Source organism: Haliotis rubra, unplaced genomic scaffold, assembly GCF_003918875.1.
Source record: "Haliotis rubra isolate DU_JTF1 unplaced genomic scaffold, ASM391887v1 Scf82, whole genome shotgun sequence".
Lineage (NCBI taxonomy): Eukaryota > Metazoa > Mollusca > Gastropoda > Lepetellida > Haliotidae > Haliotis > Haliotis rubra.
The window spans coordinates 1,964,972-1,989,191 of record NW_025767546.1 but is presented as its reverse complement, the minus strand read 5'-3'; the positions used below and the strand labels follow the sequence as shown (position 1 = coordinate 1,989,191).

The 24,220-nt window shown below is 37.2% G+C and overlaps 1 protein-coding gene across 4 annotated transcripts; it reads left to right on the top strand.

Annotated features, from left to right (window-relative positions):
* Window positions 1-336: 336 nt before the first annotated feature.
* On the top strand, window positions 337-23,928 carry LOC124262079 (cell cycle control protein 50A-like). 4 transcript variants are annotated; one of them, XM_046696505.1, is made up of 10 exons: window positions 337-422; window positions 2,109-2,242; window positions 2,547-2,693; window positions 4,318-4,513; window positions 6,327-6,437; window positions 8,160-8,375; window positions 9,766-9,931; window positions 15,227-15,255; window positions 18,108-18,156; window positions 20,253-23,928. In XM_046696505.1, exons 1-9 carry the CDS (start codon window positions 362-364, stop codon window positions 18,125-18,127), a joined length of 1,080 nt encoding a protein of 359 aa, XP_046552461.1. In that variant the 5' UTR covers window positions 337-361; the 3' UTR covers window positions 18,128-18,156; window positions 20,253-23,928. The 4 variants fall into 4 exon arrangements, with proteins under 4 accessions (XP_046552461.1, XP_046552463.1, XP_046552464.1 ...); XM_046696507.1 differs by lacking the exon at window positions 18,108-18,156; XM_046696508.1 differs by lacking the exons at window positions 15,227-15,255; window positions 18,108-18,156 and adding an exon at window positions 12,467-12,503.
* The last annotated feature ends 292 nt before the right edge of the window (window positions 23,929-24,220 follow it).

Below are 24,220 nucleotides of genomic sequence, written 5' to 3'. Positions count from 1 at the left end.
AGTTGACCCGAGCTTTGCTTGTCTGTAACTAGATAATCCATACAGGAATATATTTCTGTCGTGAATCTCGATATATCGGAATGCAGTTCTATTTACTTCGCGCATGGGTTACAAGATCCATTAAGTAGGCTCTGAGATTATTTATTGCCAGTTGTATATGCAAATAGTGTTATATAACTTAATCTCATAATTTAGTTGCTACGTGTGCGAGTGAAGTTATTTTTATTGTTATGACAGAATATATCAGTAATTTACCAAAGTGCCCGCCCGACCCGTGAACGGACCGTGCTTTAACTTAAAAAATACGAGAGTAGCCTCCCTTATCTGTATAGGTGGCGCTGCAGTCTAGCCTGTTTGGACGATGGCGACGAATTCACCTGAGTCTCCGACAGAAGAAAAACCAGCGAGTAAAAAGCCTAAAGGTAGTGATCATGTTTAATTGTCATCATCTGCACATTGTAGGTTATATTTAACATCTAAGTGGTAGCATAAGAATCCACCAAGATTGTCAGATCGATGATAGCAGGATGTCAAATATCTCGGTTGCTCTGTTTCCGTCATCTGATTTTGTTTATGGCAGATGGTGATGTCGCAATATTCCTATATACTTCAGGTGGTAATGTCACTAGAAAAAATGTAAGGCCCGATTTTACCTTTGTTGACACTGAGTACATTCGAAATATGTTTGGTAATCTGATGATCCGAATATCAGTATTTTGGTGGGAATCATGTTGAGGTCAGGTGTGTGTGAGAGAGAGTCCATGTATCGATACAGGCATATCACACAGTATATTGATAAAGCGGGAAATAGCTACTAACAAATCGCTCAGAACGACGCAGAAGTGTAAAAAGACCTTAAACCCCTTGTGAAAAACACCAAAAACTTGATGGGTCTGTCACATTCCTAAACAGTCAATATTATGAGTCACATAGTGTAAGATTGTCGATCATGTGTATCTGACAACATGGTATCATTCGCTTCCAGTTTGATATTTGATTACTATCTGCTGAAAATATAACTGCAATCTTATATAATTATTGAATAATCATTGATTTTTCCATGCCGAACTTAATAATCGTACGATCATGTTGATCAGCAGTTTAGAAGTTGGCGAGTAAATAATGAAGCATACATCTTTATCATGTTTATAGAAATATATGCTAACAATCAGCTTACCTTGGTCCTCACTCGGTCCTCACTTGGCAGTATCTACGAAGGCTCGAAAAGAAAACACACTCACACAGGCTTCACAACTGGTTAATGTTTGTTGTAAATTCGGTGAAATAATGAAATAAGCAGAAACATCAAGAAGAAACCAACACAATTTATGCTTTTGATACAAAAATAACATCATTAATATTCGGTTGAACATAAATCCAATCAACAGGCAGCATAAACAAGGTTTAACATTGTTGATTCAGCTGTCATGAAGCAAATATGATTATGAAGATCAAAGGTCAATGATTTTGTTGTGAAAGGGCTCTCCATCATATCCATGCTTACTGGTCATTTTGCAGTATTAACATTTATCATGGTTAGTATTCATGAAGATAGTGTAGAATTATGATTGGCCGCTGACACTGAGTGCCACTAGTGCTGACCACAGGCACCAGGATATCCTTGGGGTTAATGTAACCCCTCATCTCACTGGAGAAGATACTGGTGTGATTCCACTGGGATGCTTGTGTGTCATTGTGATGTGTGAGTTACTGCTGTAACACTATAGAGATCGAGTCCTCAGTCAGGAATTTTCATGAGTCTATTTAGAGCCCAGGAGACACTCAGTATCACATTTCAGGAGTACAAGGCAAGAACAAAACTCAAGTCTAATGTGAATTTGCATTGCAGTTTTAGACAGGAAAAAAATGAAACAATGAAATCCTGAAGTTTGTAGCAACCCTCTGGACATGCAGTGTAAATTGTTCACGCCAATTTTCACAATGTGTATAGTAAAACCCTGGTCGTCGGAAGATATCGCTTTAGTTCTGTGCCAGTGTTTGCGCAATTAGGTCCATGATAGATGTGGCATCACTACAGTACTGGGCCTGTTATCATGATAGTTATCTAAAACTGGCTTAAATGCTTTGCTATTATATTATGATTTCAGATACAAAGTTCAAGCAGCAGAAACTTCCAGCATGGCAGCCGATCCTAACAGCGAACACTGTTCTCCCGGCATTCTTCGCCATCGGCATTGCCTTCATCCCCCTCGGCGTAGCCCTGCTCGTCACATCGGATAATGTAAATCTTTATGCATGACTGGGGATGTGGGAGGGCTAATATAAAATATTTTCTTGAAAGCCTTGAAAAGCATTGTTTAATATCACGAATATCATCTGTTTCATGAATAAGAGAACAAGTTGCTATGGAAAATTATATTCATGCATACAGGTCACTTGGTCTTCACACTGAGTCCATTCCCTCCACTCCATTCCCTCATACCCTGGCTATATGTGTGCTTATACCCTGTAATGTAGTTTTTACAATAGTATGGATGTCATGTCATAGGTCAGTTTTGTGATTCAAGATTTGTATTTTGTTTCAGATACGTGAATATGTGTTAGACTACACCAGCTGTAACAACACCAACATGCCCAACCAGACGTGCTCCAGCTTCCTGAGTGACCCCAACACCACCACCTACCACAAGACCTGCACCTGCAAACAGACCGTGTCACTTGACAATTTTGAGGTCAGTCTTTTATCAGTCATGGCTGAAGGTACCAGGGATCCATTTTTGTAAGCCACAGTAATCATCAATTGAATAGAATCATGAAATACAGCTGCAGGTAATTGATCAAGAGAGCTACATCAGCGTTCGAAATACCTGCCTGTCCGACCGCCTGGGACGGGTTATTTTCAACACGGACAGCCAGATTCTCAAATTCACCTACCTGACGATCAGGTTAAAATTTAGACTTGTAATTATGAAGATATTTTGTGGGCAGGTAGGTTTTGGTTAGGGCTGGCAAGTTTTACATCTAACCAGCCCTGTGGTCTGGCTGAAACTTTTGGGAGTTTCATACCCTGGCTATATGTGTGCTTATACCCTGTAATGTGAAAAGAAGCATTCCTGCAATGCAGAATATTGTTGACAGTAATCACAGTAATTGGAAAGAGTACTTGTAATTACACTACAGGCATGAGACTTTTATGAGGATTCGCAGATTTCCGGGATTTATATACCAGTTTGAGTCATTTTGAGATCAGCATCAGTCATGTTTGCACATCGCATTCAGTGCTGATAGCACTTACAGTAATTTTCCTGCAGAATTGAAATTGGCTGTTCTCATGCGTGTAATATCTGTTTCATCATCGATGAGATTGATCACATGGTTAAAATCCAATTTAGGATTGATGATCAGGTAACTGGAAGTGGATATATTTAGCATGAGGTGCAGCATATGTGCACAAGCTGCACAAAGTGGTAGCAAAAATATGCAAGTGTATCATTTAAAGTGCCATTAACCAAGGTCACTGCTAATTATACCAGTCACTGTCACCTGACTGTCGACCCAGATTGTTGCCATGGTCAAAACTCAATAATGTTTATCATTAGCATGATTTGTTGATAAGGCATTTAGCTAGCTAAAGAGATTCATGCTTTGGTTTGCAGCACTGGAACACTAAACAAGGAAATATGTAGTATTTTTATCCCCCCGGTATGTAATGTAGGGGGATATAGTCAACGCCTCGTCCGTCTGTCCGTCCATAATCATTTTGTGTCTTGAGCATTACTCAAAAAACGTTCAATATTTTTCAACAAAACTTGGTAGATGTATCAAATAGAACCTATAGTGGTGCCTTTTGCTATTTACAGAGTTTTGGAAACGATTCGTCCCCAAAGTGAGGGGTGGGTTTCATTTCCAGAGCACAACTCGAAAACCTTCAATATTTCAACAGAAGGTAGCAGATATATGAGACAGATCCCAAAGTGGTGCCTTTTACTATTTGCAGAATTTAGGCATTTTTATTTTTCCCGGTTTCCATGGAAATGATTCGGACATAGTCTCATTAGGGAGGGTTGGGTTTCGTTTCCAAAGCACAACTTGAAAACCTTTCAATTTCTCTCTATAACACTTGGCAGACATGTCAAACAGATGTAGAAGTGGTGTCTTTTGCTATTTACAGATTTTTGGCGTTTATATTTTTCACGATTTCCATGGAAAGATTTGAACTTAGTCTACGAAAACATCAAGCTGGACTATAAGTAACTGTCAGATGATTTGTTCTTTCAAATATGTGGGGACTGGGGGGATTTGTCATCTACTGATGACTCTTGTTTCAAGGATGTCGTCTCACCATGCTTACTTCAGGGCAAGGTGTACATGTATTACGGACTCACCAACTTCTACCAGAATCACCGTCGCTATGTCAGATCACGTGATGACAACCAGCTCAATGGACAGAACATTGCAGCTGGCAGTCTGAACCAAGACTGTGATCCATACAGGCTTCTCAACGGCTCCGGTATTGCTCCTTGTGGCGCCATTGCAAACAGTCTCTTCAATGGTAAGTAATATTCAACTCTGTATTGGAATAAAACAGGTTTGCCTTGTGAAGTACATTAAATTTTAATTTGGAATTTATTTGTTGGTGCCATGATGGCAATATACATGTTTTGCTAATTCTACAGTTGGCTGAAATCTGTATGGCGATCAAAATGATGTTTAAGAACCGGATGTTGAGTTCTTGAAACTGCTTTGATTGGACTTTTCATAGACTGTTATGACCAGATCAGCACAGTTGTTTTCAGAAATTCTAGCCTTGTTCACCTAGAGTTTAAACTGGTAGATGAAATATGGTGAGTTTGATTTATCATCTTGTCTGCCATTAAATTGTACAGAAATTGAAATAATTGAGCTCTTTCCAGGGAACTGAAATCATATAACTGTTTCAATGGTATTTTTGAGTCAGAATAAATGCTGTGGTGCTCAGCCATTTTGAAGCAAATGTTGCCAAAGTCACTCTGAGTTACCTCCCTTGTCCTTTCCCATTTCTGTTTGTCAACATTTGATTTATAAGTAAAACATTCATAAAAATCAAGGCTGTTCATTTGGGATATCAAAAACCACAAGATGGGTCCCGGGGATTGTTGTAGGATTACTAAAATGCTCGCTCTGAAGGTATAAAGAGGCTTTCAGGATATGAGATTGTAAATGGATATAGAGGATGCATATTGTGTACCAGCAATCCATTCACTGGTAACACTCATTATTGGCTGTTATGAAATGGTTTGGACCAGTAAACTCTTGGGATAATTATCTTGTGAGATGTGGTACCTGGGTGGCCAGTTTGTCGAAGAGCCACAGTACCCGTGAAGATCCAGGGTAGAATAGGTCTTCAGCAACCCATGCTTGCCACAAAAGGCGACTATGCTTGTTGTAAGAGGCGACTAACGGGATCGGGTGGTCAGGCTCGCTGACTTGGTTGACACATGTCATCGGTCCTCAATTACGCAGATCGATGCTCATGCTGTTGATCACTGGATTGTCTGGTCCAGACTCGATTATTTACAGACCCCCGCCATATAGCTGGAAAATTGCTGAGTGTGGCATAAAACTAAACTCACTCATTCACTCACTCGAAGAGCCAAAGCCTTCTGTGCAGAGTTGTGGCCCTTCAGAAACCTAAGTTCAAATCCAAGTTCAACTTGTAGACCGTATGTCTCTAGATTTGTCAATACCTTACCTGTGAGTTTTTACTAAAGTGGACAGCAACTGTGTGTGTGTGAAGTGCATCACCTAGGGCTTGCCTCCCTCATTAAGCAAATGTTAAACGGACTCTTTTGAAAGTGGTTTTTGTAGCAAACTCTGTTTCAATCTGATAGATTTGTCTGCCATCTTTGAGTCATTCATTGACTCCAAAAAAAATTCTGTAATTATTGAAATACTGTTCAAAGAGGTTTTTGACCTGTGAAGATCTGGGTTAGAATTGATATTCAGTGACGCATGCTTGTCGTAAAGAAGTGACAAACAGGATCGGGTGGTCAGGCTCACTGACTTGGTTGACACATGTCATCGTATCCCAATTGCGTGGATCACTGGGTTGTCTGGTCCAGACTCGATTATTTACAGACCGCCGCCATATAGCTGGAATATTGCTGAGTGCAGCATCATACAACAGCCTGACTAAACGATAAACCAAACCTTCTGGAAATGATGTATAATTATTGAAATAAAATTCTGTTCAAAGTGTTTTTAGCCAGGTTTACTTTCTCACTCAAAGCATCTAAATGAACCAATAGTTTGTTGAATCGTTACTATGCTACTTGATGTCTGTTGTAGTGTTTGAACATGCTCAAGTCTATTTTGTTTGTTTGTAGATTCGTTCACGTTGTCCTACAAAACAAACGGTACAGCAGAGAATGTCGATATGTTGAAAACCGGAATCGCTTGGGTGTCGGACAAGACAGTGAAATTTCAAAACCCGGCTTGTGAGTTATTGTTACTTCTATTCTCTCATTTAGAAGTTTCAAATTTCCATAACCACCTCTGATTGTACCCCGCCGCACCGCAGAACGGGCGACTATGTATTCACCTTATTTTCAAGGTCACCACGACATTTGACCACTTTACAAACTTACGTAAACACGATATCTCATAATACATTGCACCCAATGTCTTCAAATTTGGTGACAGGCTACATTGAGTGATTATACAGACACCAGTCATTTCAGGCATCTTGTATGTGGTCAAAGAATAAAATGTAGTGAATATATTATGAATATTTCGTTCTTCTTCAGCGGCGGGGGACATTGCTATATTAGTGGCAAACACTTGTTGAGGTTGAATTGACTTCTGCTTATCTGTGGAAGCTGATATTTATAGAAATATTTCTGTCTCAGTCATTGTGGGTACTTGTACAAATACTACAATTATTGGTTACCCTGGTTACGAGTAGGTTCTTTCTACAAGATTCAAAGTATATGTGGCAATATAGTTTGGAAAGAAAACACAACACAAATCAATTTAGATCATGCATTGCAAGTTTGGCAACAACAGGAAAATTGTAATTATGCACTTTTGTATATCTGAAGCTGACATGACATCTTTTGCACATCAGTGACCTTTGTGATGTCCACATTTGCGGGGGGTATTATTTTGGGCTCCGTCCGTCGATCTGTCTGTAATTTTGTTTCGGAGCATAACTCGAAAACCGTTCAATATTTTTCAAGAAAAAGTGGTAGATATATCAAATAAACCTAAAGTGGTGCCTTTCGCTATATACAGATTTTTTGTCATTTTTTATTTTTCTTCGTTTCCATGGAAACGTTTTGAACTTAGTCTCAAAGGCAAGGGGCAGGCGTCGTTTCCGGAGCGAAAAACGTTCAATATCTTTCTACAACACTTGGCAGATATATGAAACAGATCTTGAAGTGGTGCCTTGTGCTGTTGGCAGATTTTTGGAATTTATGTTTTGTATGATTTCCATGGAAATGATTTGGACTTAGTCTAAAAATGTTAAGTTGGACTTTAAGTAACTGTCAGATGATTTGGTCTTTCAAATTTGTGGGGGCTAGGGGGATTTGTCCTAGTGGTGGTCCAATTAATTGTAATAATCGAAGATTGGTCGCAGTTCCTAAACGACCAAACAGTCAATCAATTTTCGAACACATGTTTGCATTAACAGTATATTTCACAAGGTTGGTTTTGCCTGTTACATTTCATAAGCACTACAAGCTCGCTCCTTGTCATGTTGGAATTTATCTTAAAGACTACAAGAAATTAATGTTCCTAATATAATAGTCATCCTTTAAAGATTTGAAATTTGCAAATGCATTTTGTGCTGTTTGCAAAAAACCCCAAAGAACTACATGTTTTTTCTATATTTCATGTGCATTAACAAACAAAACCAGGAGAATGTGGTAAATGACACTAACCAATTATTTTCGATGATTGATTGGTTGTAATGAACCAATTTTCAATTGTGTGATTTTAACCACTTCCCAACACTAATTTGTCATCTTCTGATGACCTATGTATTATCTGTTTCGGAGACATGTAGCAAACCTTAATAGTTAGACACTGATATGTTATGACTGATAAACATTATGTAGTAGTTGAATTCAAACATGGACTACAAGTTCTCTGTTCCCATGTCTACATCCTAGCCCCATTTAACCTGTAACCATGGTAACATGATGTGCTTGTTCTAGCCTGGTCCGGTTTCACCAAGCCCCCCAACTGGCTCAATCCAGTATGGGACCTTGACACTGAGGCCAGCAACAATGGGTACGTGAACGAAGACCTGATCGTGTGGATGAGAACAGCAGCCCTCCCCACCTTCCGCAAACTGTATCGACGTATTGACCACAAGGGAACATTCAGTGGGGGACTTCCTGCTGGAGACTATGAGATCACCATCACTTATGGTATGCACAATTCAATTATCATGTTCTTCTTTGTTGTAGACCCGTGAAGATCAGGATTGGAATTGATCTTCAGTAACCCATGCTTGTTGTGAAAGGAGACTAACGGGATCGGGTGGTCAGGCTTGCTGACTTGGTTGACTCATGTCATTGTATGCCAATTGTGTAGATCGATGCTCATGATGTTGATCACTGGATTGTCTGGTCCAGACTCAATTATTTACAGACTGACGCCATATAGCTGGGTTATTGCTGAGTGCGGCGTAAAACTAAACTCACATGTTGTAACTTTCATTTGATTATGAAAACAATTGACATGTACAATTGTATTAAAGTCATACACAGTCAAAGTTGTGTCGAAGGTGACCAGAGCTATGTAAATACTTTAAATGATCAGTTTCCACACAACCAAAAAAAGATGAATAACGAATTGATACGAAGGGCTGAGCTTTTAGATGAAGACAACAGGAGGTTTGACATGAGGTATGAATGTACTTGTTCTCAGATTTTATTACGACGACTAGGTTACCCCACAACCCTTTAATCAGTCATAAGTATCCATATATCATAGTGTATATGTGGCATGAGTGGCTTACAAAATCTTTGTCCAATTTATAAGTGACATCATACTGATGATGTTTTTTATCATGATTAATATTATGATCGGAGCTGCAGGCTAGCCTAGTGGTTAAAGCATTTATTCGTCATGTTGAAGACCCGGGTTCGATTACCCACGTGGGTACAATGTGTGAAGCCCATTTCTGGTGTCACACGCCGTGATATTGCTGGAATATTGCTAAAAGCGATGTAAAACTAACCTTCCTCACTCACTCACTCCTATTATGATCCGTTTGAGTTGACTTTCATAATTGAATTTTGACTGTGAAGTTCAGTACAGATGAACCTGTGAACACATGCTTTAGAACTGTTCCTCAGCATCATTAAAGTCAACTAATGGGATCAGGTGTCCAGTCAGATTGCATGGTTTATGTACTTCTGAAACTCTGTAGATTTATGCACATGAGATCAGTCAATGGTTTGTATGATCCAGACCCTGATTATTAACTGGTCGTTGTGATATAGCTGGAATATTGATGAAAGTGGCAACAAGACATGAATTCAAACAAGCTGACGGTTTCATATTTTAGGTCTATCATATTTCATGTTTCCTCTATTTGTTATTCGAGCATCAAATGAGTTTGTTCAAAATTGCCTCTGTTCACCCAGCAGAAAATGGGTACCTGGTGGGATAAGTCATTAAGTATTAACCTTCTAGCACCTCACAGGCTGCTTGGGTTATCGGGGGTAATAATTACAGCACTTCTGAGCAGTGCTACATTGGAAATAAGCGCTATACAATAAATAACATTATTATCATTATGTTTGTCTCCAGCATATCCTGTAGAGGCGTTTGGTGGAACAAAGAGCATCATCCTTACAACCACATCCTGGCTGGGCGGCAAGAACCCCTTCCTGGGTATCGCCTACCTCGTTGTGGGCAGCTTGTGCATCGTCCTCGGCATTGTATTCCTCATCATACACCTCAAGTTTGGCAAGAAGTAAGTAGGCGTCACCATGGTACTTGTCTGCCATGTCAGTAGGTTGTCACGCTACAGTCGTTGTCATAGATGCTGTAGTCTGTGTCTCATGCTGTTAGTTTGTAGTAAATGTATTGTTCTGACGGGTGAAACAGTGTTGATGTCAGGTGAAATAGACAGTGTTTTGTATGGTGAAATGTACAGTGTTATGTCACGTGTTTAAATAGGCAGTGTTGCTTCTGATGAAATAATGTTTCATCAAATGAAATAGGGATGACTCATGTGAAATAGACAGTGTTATGTCAAGTGAAATAGACATCATTATGTCAGTTGAAATAGAGAGTGTTATGACAGGTGAAATAGGCAGTTTATGACAGGTGAAATAGACAATGTTGTGTCCGGTGAAATAGGCAGTGTTGTGTCCAGTGAAATGGGCAGTGTTGTGTCCAGTGAAATAGGCAGTGTTGTGTCGAGTGAAATAGGTAGTGTTGTGTCCAGTGAAATAGACAGTGTTGTGTCCAGTGAAATAGGCAGTGTTATGTCCAGTGAAATAGGCAGTGCTGTGTCCAGTGAATTAGACAGTGTTATGTCCAGTGAAATAGACAGTGTTGTGTCCAGTGAAATAGACAGTGTTGTGTCCGGTGAAATAGACAGTGTTGTGTCGAGTGAAATAGGCGGTAACATCAGGTCAAATAGAGTTGCTTCGGGTGTAAATGTGTTATGTTGATAGAAATGGAGTATTACGTCAGGCAGAATAGTCAGATGAAATAGTCATAGTTATGTCAAGTGAAGTAGACATCATTAGCACAGTTTTTTAGACAGTGTTATGTCAAGTGACATAGTTATAGCCCACTCCTGAGAGTTTCTAGGACTTGATCATGGGTATAATATGTGAAGCCCATTTCTGGTGTCCCTTGCTGTGATATTGCTGGAATATTGCTAAAAGAGGCGTAAGACTAGACTCACCCACTCTTCTTGCTGTCGCCATGGTGACACAACTTATGATCAAATATAGATAAGCCAGATGTCACTGATAATGATGTAACGTATTGATAGCCAGGAGGATGCTGTTTTCAGTTGGCGTGTGAATGTATTGATGCTGCATCCCGCCTGGAACAAACACCGCTTTTGGCCACCACCTCCTCCTGATTCCGAGACGGAGGATGCTAACCTATATGTCATGCTTCCTGAACAGTTGTGATGATTACTTGATAAGTCCTATACTTGTGAAGCAGTTTCACAAGCAGAGTTCAGGTTATGTTTGTACTAACCCAGGAAGCAGTTCCACAAAGCAATATTAGCACCCTGACTATCGTAACTATCATAAGCCTATCATGCCTATGTTAAAGTATGGTAGTTGGGATCATCTTAGTGCTAACATCACTTTGTGAAACAGGGCCCAAATTGTAGATTTTGTTTGTCATGTTGAAGTTAAATTAGGTTTGTTCTTTGTCATTAGAAACAGTTAATGCCTGAATGTCATCAGAAACAGTTAATGTCTGAATGTCATCAGAAACAGTTAATGCCTGAATGTCATCAGAAACAGTAATGCCTGAATGTCATCAGAAACAGTTAATGCCTGAATGTCATCAGAATAAGTTAATGCCTGAATGTCATCAGAAACAGTTAATGCCTGAATGTCATCAGAAGCTGTTAATGCTTGAATGTCATCAGAAACAGTTAATGCCTGAATGTCATCAGAAACAGTTAATACCTGAATGTCATCAGAAACAGTTAATGCCTGAATGTCATTAGAAGCAGTTAATGCCTGAATGTCATCAGAAACAGTTAATGTCTGAATGTCATCAGAAACAGTTAATGTCTGAATGTCATCAGAAACAGTTAATGTCTGAATGTCATCAGAAACAGTTAATACCTGAATGTCATCAGAAACAGTTAATGTCTGAATGTCATCAGAAACAGTTAATACCTGAATGTCATCAGAAACAGTTAATGCCTGAATGTCATCAGAAACAGTTAATGCCTGAATGTCATCAGAAACAGTTAATACCTGAATGTCATCAGAAACAGTTAATACCTGAATGTCATCAGAAACAGTTAATGTCTGAATGTCATCAGAAACAGTTAATACCTGAATGTCATCAGAAACAGTTAATGCCTGAATGTCATCAGAAACAGTTAATGCCTGAATGTAATCAGAAACAGTTAATGCCTGAAAGCATTTAAAGCCAGACCTATCATGTTTTTTTGTTCTCAGATTTTTGTGTGTTTTGTTTGATAATATCTCTTGCAATATAATAACCCTCGAAGTCCATAAGTTTGTTAAGTGGAAAAGGATGTAAATTCGATGTAGATACTATATTGTTCCTCCTTTTTCTCAGCCTAATGTGATAGAAATTTAAGAGAACATAGTTTCTAAACTGCTAAAGTCTAAAGAAAAAGGAAGCACCTGCCTATTGTCACGAAATCATCTCTGTAGTTTTGTACATTCCGTTATAAGCATGAGTTGGTAGTTGAGACGTGGCTGAGTTTGTCTGCAAATCGTGTAGTGGTTATGTTGTTGTCCTTTAAGTGACTGTGTGTTTTATGTGGCAGCCGATTCAATGCCTGGTAGCCTTCTAGTGGCATGGTGGTAAGGATATACCGTGTTCCTTATTTGTTTCCTACTAACTAGCTGTTGAGTTGCTGTGCTGTTGACTTCCAAGCGTTCATAGTATTGCAGTTTAGTTTGCTGTTGAAACATTTTGCACCTACGTTTGCAGTTCCTTAACACAAAGTCTTGATTCACCAGCTCACCTGACAATTGGGTGAAATCTAACAAGCACCTGTTGTCTGTCATTTATTAGAAGTGTCAGTGTTAATAAAACTGGAAAATCATTGGTTATATTTCAGGATTTTGATATAATATTTGTATTGTTTGTTTGTTGTTTAATAATCTGATAGCCATCTGGTGTGGACCAGACAATCCAGTGAATGATATTATTATGACTATCATCATGGTGCAGTAACCGGTTCTGACCACCCAATCCACAAATCACCTCTTATGACAAGCATATGTTGCTGAGGAGCGTTCCGAAGGTTGATTGGGACACAGCTGGTGTACACCTTTGGAACCAAATGTCGATCAGTTTTCACAGAAATCTATACTTGATAGAAGGGCTGACTTGATGGATTGGGTTGTCGGGAGAATTGGTCAATTACCTGTCGTCACACCTGGCTGGCATGGAATGTTGGTCGTAATATTAGCAGCTGGTTTGACATGTCCATTATGAGAAGCCTGTATTATCTTACTGAGTATACTAGTGAGCCCCCAAAATGACACAGGGGCGGTGGGGTAGCCAAGTGGTTAAATTTTAAGCGTTTCCTCATCACACCAAAGACCCAGGTTCGATTCCCCACATGGGTGCAATGTGTGTAGCCCATTTCTGGTGTCCCCCGCTGTGATATTGCTGAAATATTGCTAAAAGCAGCATAAAACTATACTCACTCACCCAAGATGACAGTTCTAACTTTATGGCCCACAGTACCCAATTTTCAATATAGGACTTAGTGATGAAGTTGTAAAGATGAAGATCCATCCTGTGACTTTAACCTGAGATATAGAGCTAGGAGCTAGACCATGGTTTAATGCTTTATTATAAGTTAATATATGAATTTGGTTCAGCTTTTACCCAAATTAGTCTTAGTTCTTGAACAGTGTGTGTGGCGTTTATAAGAACAGCTTCTGTATTTAACATAACCTTAGTTCTGCCTCTACTCACTTGTGGCATGACTGCTTTGTTAACATGGCAGTCTAACATGGCTGGAAGGTAGGATGGAGGTATGCATGTATTTCCCCTAGCAACACACCGTCTGAGGTCCCCCATATGTGTAACCATGGTAACCCCACCATGCATGACCTCACACATTCTAGTACATTGGATTTCTGGTGTATATGTCATAATACTACTATCTTTACATATGCTTTAAGTCTCTGCAATTTGATCATGACTGACGATTGTAAACGTTAAATCTCGTATTTAAATTCCTAATATTCATTTGGGTCTTGGGCACTGATTGACTCCTAAACAGGAAACTGTTTAATACAAATTGTATCACTTCTTGCACGCACTTACTTCAAACCTTTATAAAAAGTAAATTTTCCAGTTCTTTGGGACCCATTATGTCATATCTGTAATATATTAATACAGATAATGTTAAAAATATTGAATGATATACTACTGAGATGAAATGAGGGGACTAGTGAAATGATGTTGTAATGATAAATATCAGTAAAATCAATTTCAGGCATATGGATCAATATCTGGTGTGGATCAGCCATTCAGGCAAATTGAGATATTTATGTCCCACTTCTTGTACCCACAAATTGTCATTATGTGTGGAAAACGGTCTGGGGCATCTTTAAGCATGTGTTTGGCTCAGTTATAGTCTGTTTGAAGTGAAAACGTACCAATGAATTTCACTTTAAACAAAAATGTAAATCGAATAAAGTGAAATTAAGATTGTGAATCCTCATAATTTTACCTTGCCAAATGAACATTTAAATCTCAGAATTTTATTCAACTTAGGATAAAAGTTGTGTAACAAACTATCATAGTTTCAAATCGCTGGTATTGGTTTCATATTACAAGGGGGAATGCACATTAAATGAAACACCAAGAAAATGGGGGTTGGTCTGAGTTAACGCTCATCATGTACTGCACATGCATTTGTTTTACTGTTCCAACTTCTGTGCTTACCCCCTTGTAATACAAACCAATAATAGTGATTTGAAACTATGATCGTTTGTTAAACAAATTTTATCCTAAGATGAATAAAAAATGCGTGATGTGAAATTTCATTTTGATGAGATCGTAAAATTACACCTGGACATTCAAATTGATTTGTTCCCTTATTTTTTGTCAGTAGTATATTATGATGATTTTCTTTAATAGTAATAATGGAATAATTATTTTATGGATTTTTTTTTAAAAGAAATGTGGCTATTTGCTGCAGTCTGGTGTTGACGGCTTGTCAAAATTTGTGTCAGGGCAGAGTTACCCCCTTTTGATCAATTTCTGAGTGGCATAACTCATATATTTGTGTGTTGTATATCCCTCTAATGTGTTTTAAAAAACAGAAAAATCATCTCTCAACATTGATTTTAAATTATGATATTACCTCTAATAAAGACGAAGCACACACTTATGATTCATGTTTTGCACATGTTTAAACATCATCTGAAATTAACATGACCAAAACATAATGGACATTGTCAATTGCGTATTGTTTTATGCAATGGCAGTGTTATTTGTCTTGCTTGATGTGACAATATACTGATTAATATTTTCTTTTTCTTTTTCCCTGTACTTGAAGAAAAAGTCAAGATATTTCGTTTACAATAGGTACCAGTATGAATTCAGCTACTGAAATAGCTTTATTTGCTGACAACTGCTTCACAATACAGATTTTGAAAGATCTGTTTTATGTTTTGTTATTATAAATCTGCTTCTTATTATGATTATTATTAATTTCATCATTCCTTAATAACTTGTGAGATAAGTATATTTCAAAGAACTCTTTGAGGAATCAAAAGAAAGTGAATTTTCATTTTAAAAAACTGGGATATTAAATGAAGTATCTATTCAAAAATAAACTTTGTAGTGACTATATATAGTAGTCATTGAGATATTTCTTGAATAATTAATGGTTAAGTATACTTTATTTGAACATGGCTGAAAAATTGCCTTAGCTGTATTAATTTTAGAAATTCCGTCAAAGAGTTCACATTTTGAAATTCCTGATAAATATAATTTGAAACTGAACATCTTATGAAGGGTGATGTTGTATTCAATGAAACTATGACAACAATGAGGTAACTGTTACCATGGTTATGCAGTATTGCCATGCTGATATTAATGATGCTGTTTACAAGTAGGTTTGCCGACCCTCTTTCAAAATCTGTCAGTAAGCAAGGAGCACCTGAAGTATTTCGGTAGCTGTGTACACAAATTCCGTGGCATCCTTTGAGTTTTACTGGGATGTGTAACATGCCGCTTGCAACTGTCTGCTACAACTGTCTGCTAAAACACCACACCTCGACCTTAGTGCATGACTAGCCAGGTCCCGCTTCCTTCGGTTACGGTTGTAGGTCTTTACCGACATTCCACATAACTAGTCTATAGTGTTTAGTTCATTTAGTATCTGGTGGTAGTGGTCACACTTTCATTTTCAGCCTGTAAACTCAGATTTTGTAGACAGAAGACTTTGATTCCAGCTGTTGTGGGGGTGAGGGGTGTTCTCAAACAAGGAGGAAGAACATACAGATATATATATATATATATATATAAATATATTTTCGTGACCGGACTTTGCCTGAGGAAACACAAGGTCATCTTTTTTTGTATTGTTTTTTTATCATATGCCTTTTTTAGTAATTAGTGATATTTGTTTGGAAGGGATAGACACTAATTTTCTAATATAGCATGTAACATAAATGATATGCTATGTAAGGAAAGCATTGAACTATTCCAGAAAGACAGGAACTTTAGCTTTTGAAATAACTATATTCAAAACAAATGTTGGAAGAATTGCTATTTCTAAAATGGCTATTGCTTCATCTAAAGTGTCTGCAGCCTCTATGCTAAATTTTGCTTCTTTGTTTGTTGACTGAAATGCAATACAAAAGGTGCTTTTTGTGTTGAGATTCTTTCCTTGTATATCAAATTCTGACAGCCTCCATACAGACAAGTGGGTTAACATAGAAACAGTTTTCTACTAACTAAACTAAGCTGAAACTTATGGAGTATCCTGAATTGAACATACAAATGCGGAATTCTTTTTTCTTAAACTCTTTTGAACAGTGTGGCAAATGATTATTGATGTTAGCTCACCTGACTAAAAGTCAAGTGAGCTTTTGTCATGGCCCTCTTGTCCGTGGTGATGTTTGAAGCATCAAAAATGAAGCTGATACTTTACAAGATTGTTCCAATCAGTGATCTCAATATGTTCAAAAGGCTCAAATTTGATTTTCACTATGGAAAACAATGTATGGGAAATAACTTTGAAGGCAAATAAGGGTAGGGTCATTAAATATTCTTGTGCATTGCAACAGCGTTCTAAAATTGTACATTTATTCTTGCAGATTTAAAAGTATATTTGGGTACCTGGACTCATTTTGCACTTGTTAATACTTTTGTCTTCTGCATTAGAATTCTAATATGTTCTGCACATACTAAGTGTCTCTCATTGTTAACATTTGATAAATACATTGGACTCTATCTAGATGAGCTACAGGCACAGGGCACTATTTTATATTTCATTTCATGTAAAATTAGAAGGTAATGTTGTATTAAAACCATTTTTTTTCATTTTGTTATGATTAAATTGGGACTTCTTGTTATTCATAGAATACATCAGCATTATCTTCTCCGTCTCATGGAAAAGCCTGTTTCATCAACAATGTCTGTGCATCTTGATCCTCCTGTGCATGTGAATGACAGCATTAACCGTGCATATAATCAAATGCCCCATAGAGACCTGCCTTTGTCTTTTCTGCTACCTTATAGTTAGTAAATAACTCACAAATTCCAGAATTTGGTTCTTGCATGAATGTGTCTTTTGCTATATCTGTATTAAGTTCAATATTATATCTATGTTATCTCGGTCAGTGGTCGTGAACCATACACATGCATCTTGACATGCGATGTGACAGGCAACCTGTGACCTTGTGCTAGGGCTGTATGTTAGACGATCCTGTAGGGTGGACTGTAGCAGACAGTTGAGAGCATGTTACACAGGGACCTATAGAGGAGGTAGCTGCAGATCAAGCTCCGTGGCATGGGACGGCATCTAGCAGAAGCTTACATGCAAATCAGAATATTTTACCCAAACGTCATCTTCATTTTTGTCCTTTTCTTCTTTCAATTTGATTTTTATTTATACATCCACAAAATACCTAAGCAAAACACATAAATTTGAATTATTTATGATTTGTAATTGGTGTCTCACAATTTTTTATGAGAACACTCGATTATTTTCTCGGAAGTGCTTTATTATCAAAATTATTTTTAAATTGTGATAAAGAATTACAATATTTTCAGTTCAATTAATTAATTGATTTTCATATGGAAGATAGCCGTTTGGAAGTGTAAAATGTCCTGATCTACATCAACTAAGTGTCTTTATTTGCTGTGGTAAAGAGAGTTACCCCCCCCTCTCTAGACGCAAGTCAGCCAGATATATCTTTATATTTCAGACACAATGTTTGGTCCATGAATGTTCATTCATCATGTTCATTCACTTTGGTAAATTTGGTATTTTTACCTGGGTGTATCATTTTGTTCTATGCCTAGCTCCCCTTTTACCAACATGGACGCTTAGTGTTTGTGTGATCAATATATTGCTTGTCATGTGCATGCCTAAACTAGCTTCATGCAATGTGAATTGATCGAATGAATAGATTTCACCTTTTTTTCATCATATTTCCAAGATTAAATTGCTTGTTCAAATTACTTAATTTTAAAATTTGCCAACTAAAGTGACCAAAACATTTTATGGCCAGAGGTTATTTCTATTAACAATCAGCCTACAAAATTTCAGTTTATTTTTATTTATTTCTACAACAACGAGGAAGGTCAACCTTAAACATTCAATAATTATAGGCCTATTTTGTACTGTTTGAATAGGAAGACCAGTAGCAAACAAAAAAATTGTCAGGGCCGACTGAGAGTGAATTACAGAGTTGTGTCCCTTAGGTGCCAGGATCTTCTGATTGTGAGAATCCAAATTTATGATCCTTTGCGTGTGAGCATCATCAGCTTGATCATTTACATCCCTATGAGCAGCAAATGCTTTAGACTTCCCTTGCATATTGCACAGATATGAGCCATCTTAATTAAATATGACAAAAGTGACACCAACACATTCGGTGAAGGTATTCGTTGGTTTCACATTAATTTTCGACTCGCTGTGCGCATGCGCAGAGCGTGTAAAAATATCCACTGTCCAACTTCCGGTTTGGTCGTAAGCTTTACCGATAGTGTAAATACACTCTAAAGAAAGAAAAAATCAAAACAAATATATGGTTTTACCTCGAATTTAACTGATCTCAATTCATTTATGAATGGAAGGGACCGGAATTAGTTAAATAAATAGCTTAACGTTTGTTAACAAGCTCTTGTATAAACACATCTCACCACCACCCGTCCACCGTCCTTCCTGCACATCCCCTTCTCACAAGTAAAAACACATCTCTGATGCAATGCCACCAAAATAGGACATCAATTATTGAAAAGCATAGGCAAATGGATGTATGTACTCAACTATGAACAGTTGTCACGCGTAAATAATATTCATACAGCATTTATTTAGAGTATGTTTACAATATCGCTAATACGACCAAACCGGAAGTTGACCAATGGATATGTTTACACGCTCTACGCATACGCACAGCAAGTCGAAACTTAATGTGAAACCAACGAATTGATAACTTCCTTTTCAAAATCCTTAATATGTAAGGCCTCTGGCTTGTTTTCATCTAAAGTTATAAATGATTCTTATCATGAAGCTTTTAAAAATATATGTGCCATTCCATCACATACAGATAGATTACCTATTTCTTGCCTTCACAGGGGCGATGGGGTAGCCTAATGGTTAAAGCGTCCGCTCGTCACGCCAAAGACACGGGTTCGATTCCCCACATGGTACAATGTGTTAAGCCCATTTCTGGTGTCTTCCGCTGTGATATTGCTGGAATATTGCTAAAAGTGGCGTAAAACCATACTCACTCACTCAATCTTGCCTCTACAAATATGATCATTCACCAAGCCGAAAATTGAAAACAAAATTTGAAATGTATAACAGAAAATGCTGTGTTAGAAAGCTGAAACAATGATTGCATGACACATGCCATGACATGCAATATGCCATGACAGTCTTGTCATGTAAATGTAGAGAAATATATCTGATCACGTCAAGCTTCACAACCGGTTCAGGTAGCAGGTGGTTATTCATAGGTTTGAATTGGTTTTCAAATTTATTCTTTTCAGTTTACATTTTCTTCTTTTGCCCTTTGTGTTTATTTATAATCATCGTTCAAGATTCATTATATATTTTTAATGTTGTAACATCTGATGTCTGGGAATAAGATAATTCTATTATAATATGTATCATGTAAATGTCATAAATATTGATAATATTGTTTCTAAAACAGTTATCCCACATATTATCTGATTATGTTCTTAAATATTATTTGCTGATATAGTGAGGAATAGACAGAACAAATGCTAATGTTTGGGATCATGTTCCATAGGTTTTTGTTAAAACTACAATTAATGCGTTAAGAATGTGTGTGACAGCTCCATGGAATGACGTGTGCATTAAAAGTTGTTGTTATTTTCAGACATAGTGACATGACCAGCGTGACCAACCGTGACGCCTACTAGAACAGGAACGAGAACAGCAGGAACACTGAGGTCATGACCTCAACATTATAAGAAGATCTCCAACCACAGTTGTTGTTTTTATCAAAACAGTTTGTGTGTGAAAAGCCTTCAGAACATATTCTTTTCTCTAAAATTATATGGAAGATTTTTTTAAGCTCTTGTTATAAACTTATAGTTTCTGGAATGCAAAGTCAGAGCTTACCACTAGCCAACTAGCCTGGGACTAGTACCCTTTTCGATATGCTAGTACAAATGTCTCAATTTAAGCATTTTAACATTAAAAGGGGATTATATATTTATCAGCCAAGTAAAACATTCGAGTTCTGGCCCAATGAATTCTTTTTGAATCACAATATTTATAAGGTTGGTGGTTGAAATATGACAACATTCAAGACGCAAGTATATCTTTGAGTGATGTGTTTAACGAACTGTGGGTAGTTAGAAATTAAGAAAAATAAAAAATGAAGAAAGTAAAGTGTCATTAGGTCACAATCTTAGTGAGTTTGATGACGGAATTGGTTAAAGGCTTTGTTGATATAAAGATTTTACATTAGTCTAATTTATTGGTGGTTGATCCAAAGACCAAGTTTAACTCCAAGAATCTTCATTGGTATTTCTGAAATAGACCATATACTGAAGGAAATATGTAAGGGAACAGATATGAATATAATCATGATTGATGTAATGTTTAGTTTGTTGCCAAACCTTGGGTATGTTTGGTAACAATGTGAACATACCAGATATTGACTTTGGTAATTTATTTGACACATCTTCATGAATTCAAGTGTTTAGTGTTCTGCTTTGTTTCTATGTGTTGCCAGAATTCTTTCCATCAGTATATCTGGTGTTTTTTGCCTTGTTTTGTCTAGTTAGCACCTTTACTACATCACCATGGTAACTGTGGAATGCTTTGATTCCTATTCTGGTTACTGGGATAAGACACTGATCATAGCCATATTCTCACTTAACTTTTCTATTATTGTCCTTGACATGATCATGAAACATGTCATTTATGAATTATCTTTTATCTGAATTATCTTTTATGTGCACGTGTGAACTAAACTTTTTCCTTCAAGAAATAGATTGTATATCTTAATCATTGATCTTTCAAAATTTCTAAAATGATTATCTAAATAGTTTTATATAGCTTCTTTGACATTCTGTACATTAAATTTGTAGGTTTAGAATGCATTCTTTAATATTTACACTTCTTAAAATCATAAAAACTCTTAAGTAATATTCATGTTTTGTCTCACAAATCAAACCATATTTTTTAATTTACTCAGTCCTTTCAATGGCTACTGCTGAATATGTGCTGACTTTTATATATGTGTGAAGAGTTCCAACAATTCTTTAAGATGATGTAAATCATTTGGGAAATATTTGTATAACCATTATTTGAATTTCATGTGTACACTTTTAAAAAATTTGAGGATCAGGCAAATCATGTTAATCTGCAATTTCTCCAGCCTATGTAATCGGTTGTAAGCTATTACCAATCATTTCCGTGATATGTATTTTCATGATTGTTGTTTAATCCTAATGCTTCAGTCGGATGTGTCTGTGATCTGTAATAGTTGTGCAATAAGATGCTCATTCTTACTATCAAAATTTCTTTCAAATTTCTAATTATATGTCTCAGAATGGTTAACGAGTGAACAGCCTGGCCATGTATTATGGTGACTAAAACAGCAACCAGCAATTAATGATTTGTACATTCTGATGAACTACATCATTGTTGTGTTTGGAACATATGGTTGCAGTGTTTCAGTTACGTTTGAGACATTTTGGTAAAAGGCGATTTTCAAGTGCGTACTTTGGCCCAGCAGTTCATCAGATGCTTGGAGTAAGATAACTGATAACTGGGTGCCGATGTCCCCTGATGTCAAGGATCTTAGCTTGTGCTATGAACTTTACACAGATTCAGTTATTTATTATTCTTGTGACCACAGTTATAAAGCTGGATATTTAACTGACTGGCACAATAGACGTTTAGCAGGGTAGTTATGTTTCTTAGTAACGTCAGGATCTGCAGATTCAGACAGATCATGATCTTGATACATCAACATCCCCTGCTCTTGGGCTTCTCCAAAGTGGTAACAGACCTGTGTCCCTTCTTGCTGTACTCCTTTGTTACGCTGGATGTAGATGAAATATTCTTCAAATGGCTTAAATCACAAACCTTTTGGAATTGAATGAATCTATTGAACTGATCTTTTTTACATTCCATTCCCAAATATAGGTAATCTGCAGTTCAGTTCAGTGAGATGGCTGATGTTGTCTAGTCTCCATTAAGCTGCGTCTTGCACCAAGGGTCACTGGACATTGCGATCTCATTTCGTAAGCCAGGACAAAAACTATAAAGTTAAAAACATTGTCTGTGAAATTGTACATTTGCAGAAACAGTTCTTTCAATAATAAATACTCTACAGTCAATCATCTAAAGCTTTTCTGATATTGAATGTCACCTCAATATTCCTCCAGTTCTTGGCAGAGATGCTCTCATCACAAGAAGCAGAGTCATTATTAAACTACAATTTTGATTTGATTAAAGTCTGTTTATAGTAATCTGTATTGTACTCTACATCAGGCATGTAAGTATAGGGTGTATGTATGTTGCTATGAGTAGCTGGTGTAATAAATATAACTTGTATTGTGTACATGATGATAATGAGTTTATCCCGATAATGGAGCTCTTTGTACTGTGTAGATATCCCTTGGCTGTACATCTTGCTTGCCTCTTTATTCTGTTCGCACATCCTTGTCATCATTGGTGAAATGTTACCTCCTCTCTTTGTTTACCACATTGCTACTGCTATAAACAGTTGCGCACTGTACATATGCTACATATTAGCCCATGTCCCATACCCACATCGTGTATGGTGACAGTATTGTACTTTGTCAATATCGGACCATGGAAAGTGTTTGAAATATTTCTCATCACCTTTCCTGTTAAAACTCTCAGTTCATTAACGCAATCAATAATTTACATGAATCTATCTATCCAAGTAAACACTTTGGATTTTTACAAATCTCAGTATAGCAGTGTAACGAATAATACTGAGCCTAAGTTTACTTAGACTACTTTCCTCCGTGTTTTCTCCCAATTAAGGTATGACCTTGTGATCTAGTTTTAATTAAAAGTGTAAATATTTTCTTATGGCCTCAGTGAGATCAAAAATGAACAGTGAAAATATCATTTTAATTGTGACACTAAAAGCAAAGAGATTATGAAAAACAAACATCTTTCCAATATATTGATTATGATGCAGCATATTTAGAAGAAACTTTTATTCAGAGTGAATAAACTGAATTAAAACATGAATATTTTTGTTATCGAACATGTATATGTAAAACAGGAATAGAAAAGCAGTGATTGTTTCCCTCGTCTATTTGAACTGTGTGGGCCAAACAAACAGGAAGTGAATCTCCAAGGCCACCAGCTATCCCGCGGAGCAATGTAACCTTGACATTTTCAGTTTTCTCACAATCACCTCCCCTTCCCTTTCTTCATAAAATACTTGTATGGTTGTACATAGCAATCGTTGTCACTATGATTTTAATTTATGTCAATGTATACATTTCGTTTGGTAATTATCACTTGTTATGTTTTCAATAAATCTATTCTGCGAATGTGTGCTGCTTGTTTCTTCTTGCGCAAAAGATGGGCATGTGGTGCATTTCAGAAGGACCCTGGGGGATCCCTGAGATTCGTACCCAACGAAAATGGCTTAAGTCTTTTTTACCAAAATTGTCAGATTCGTACCTGTGTTTGAATACATACCTTCTGTGGTGGACCTGTGCGTTAGTGTTGATGTTGATGTTGATGACTAGTACCAAGTTGGATGATTTGTAAACACATTTAGATGACACGTACCCATGTTCTTCCCGGCCGAAACCGGATTACATAAATCGGCATAGACCT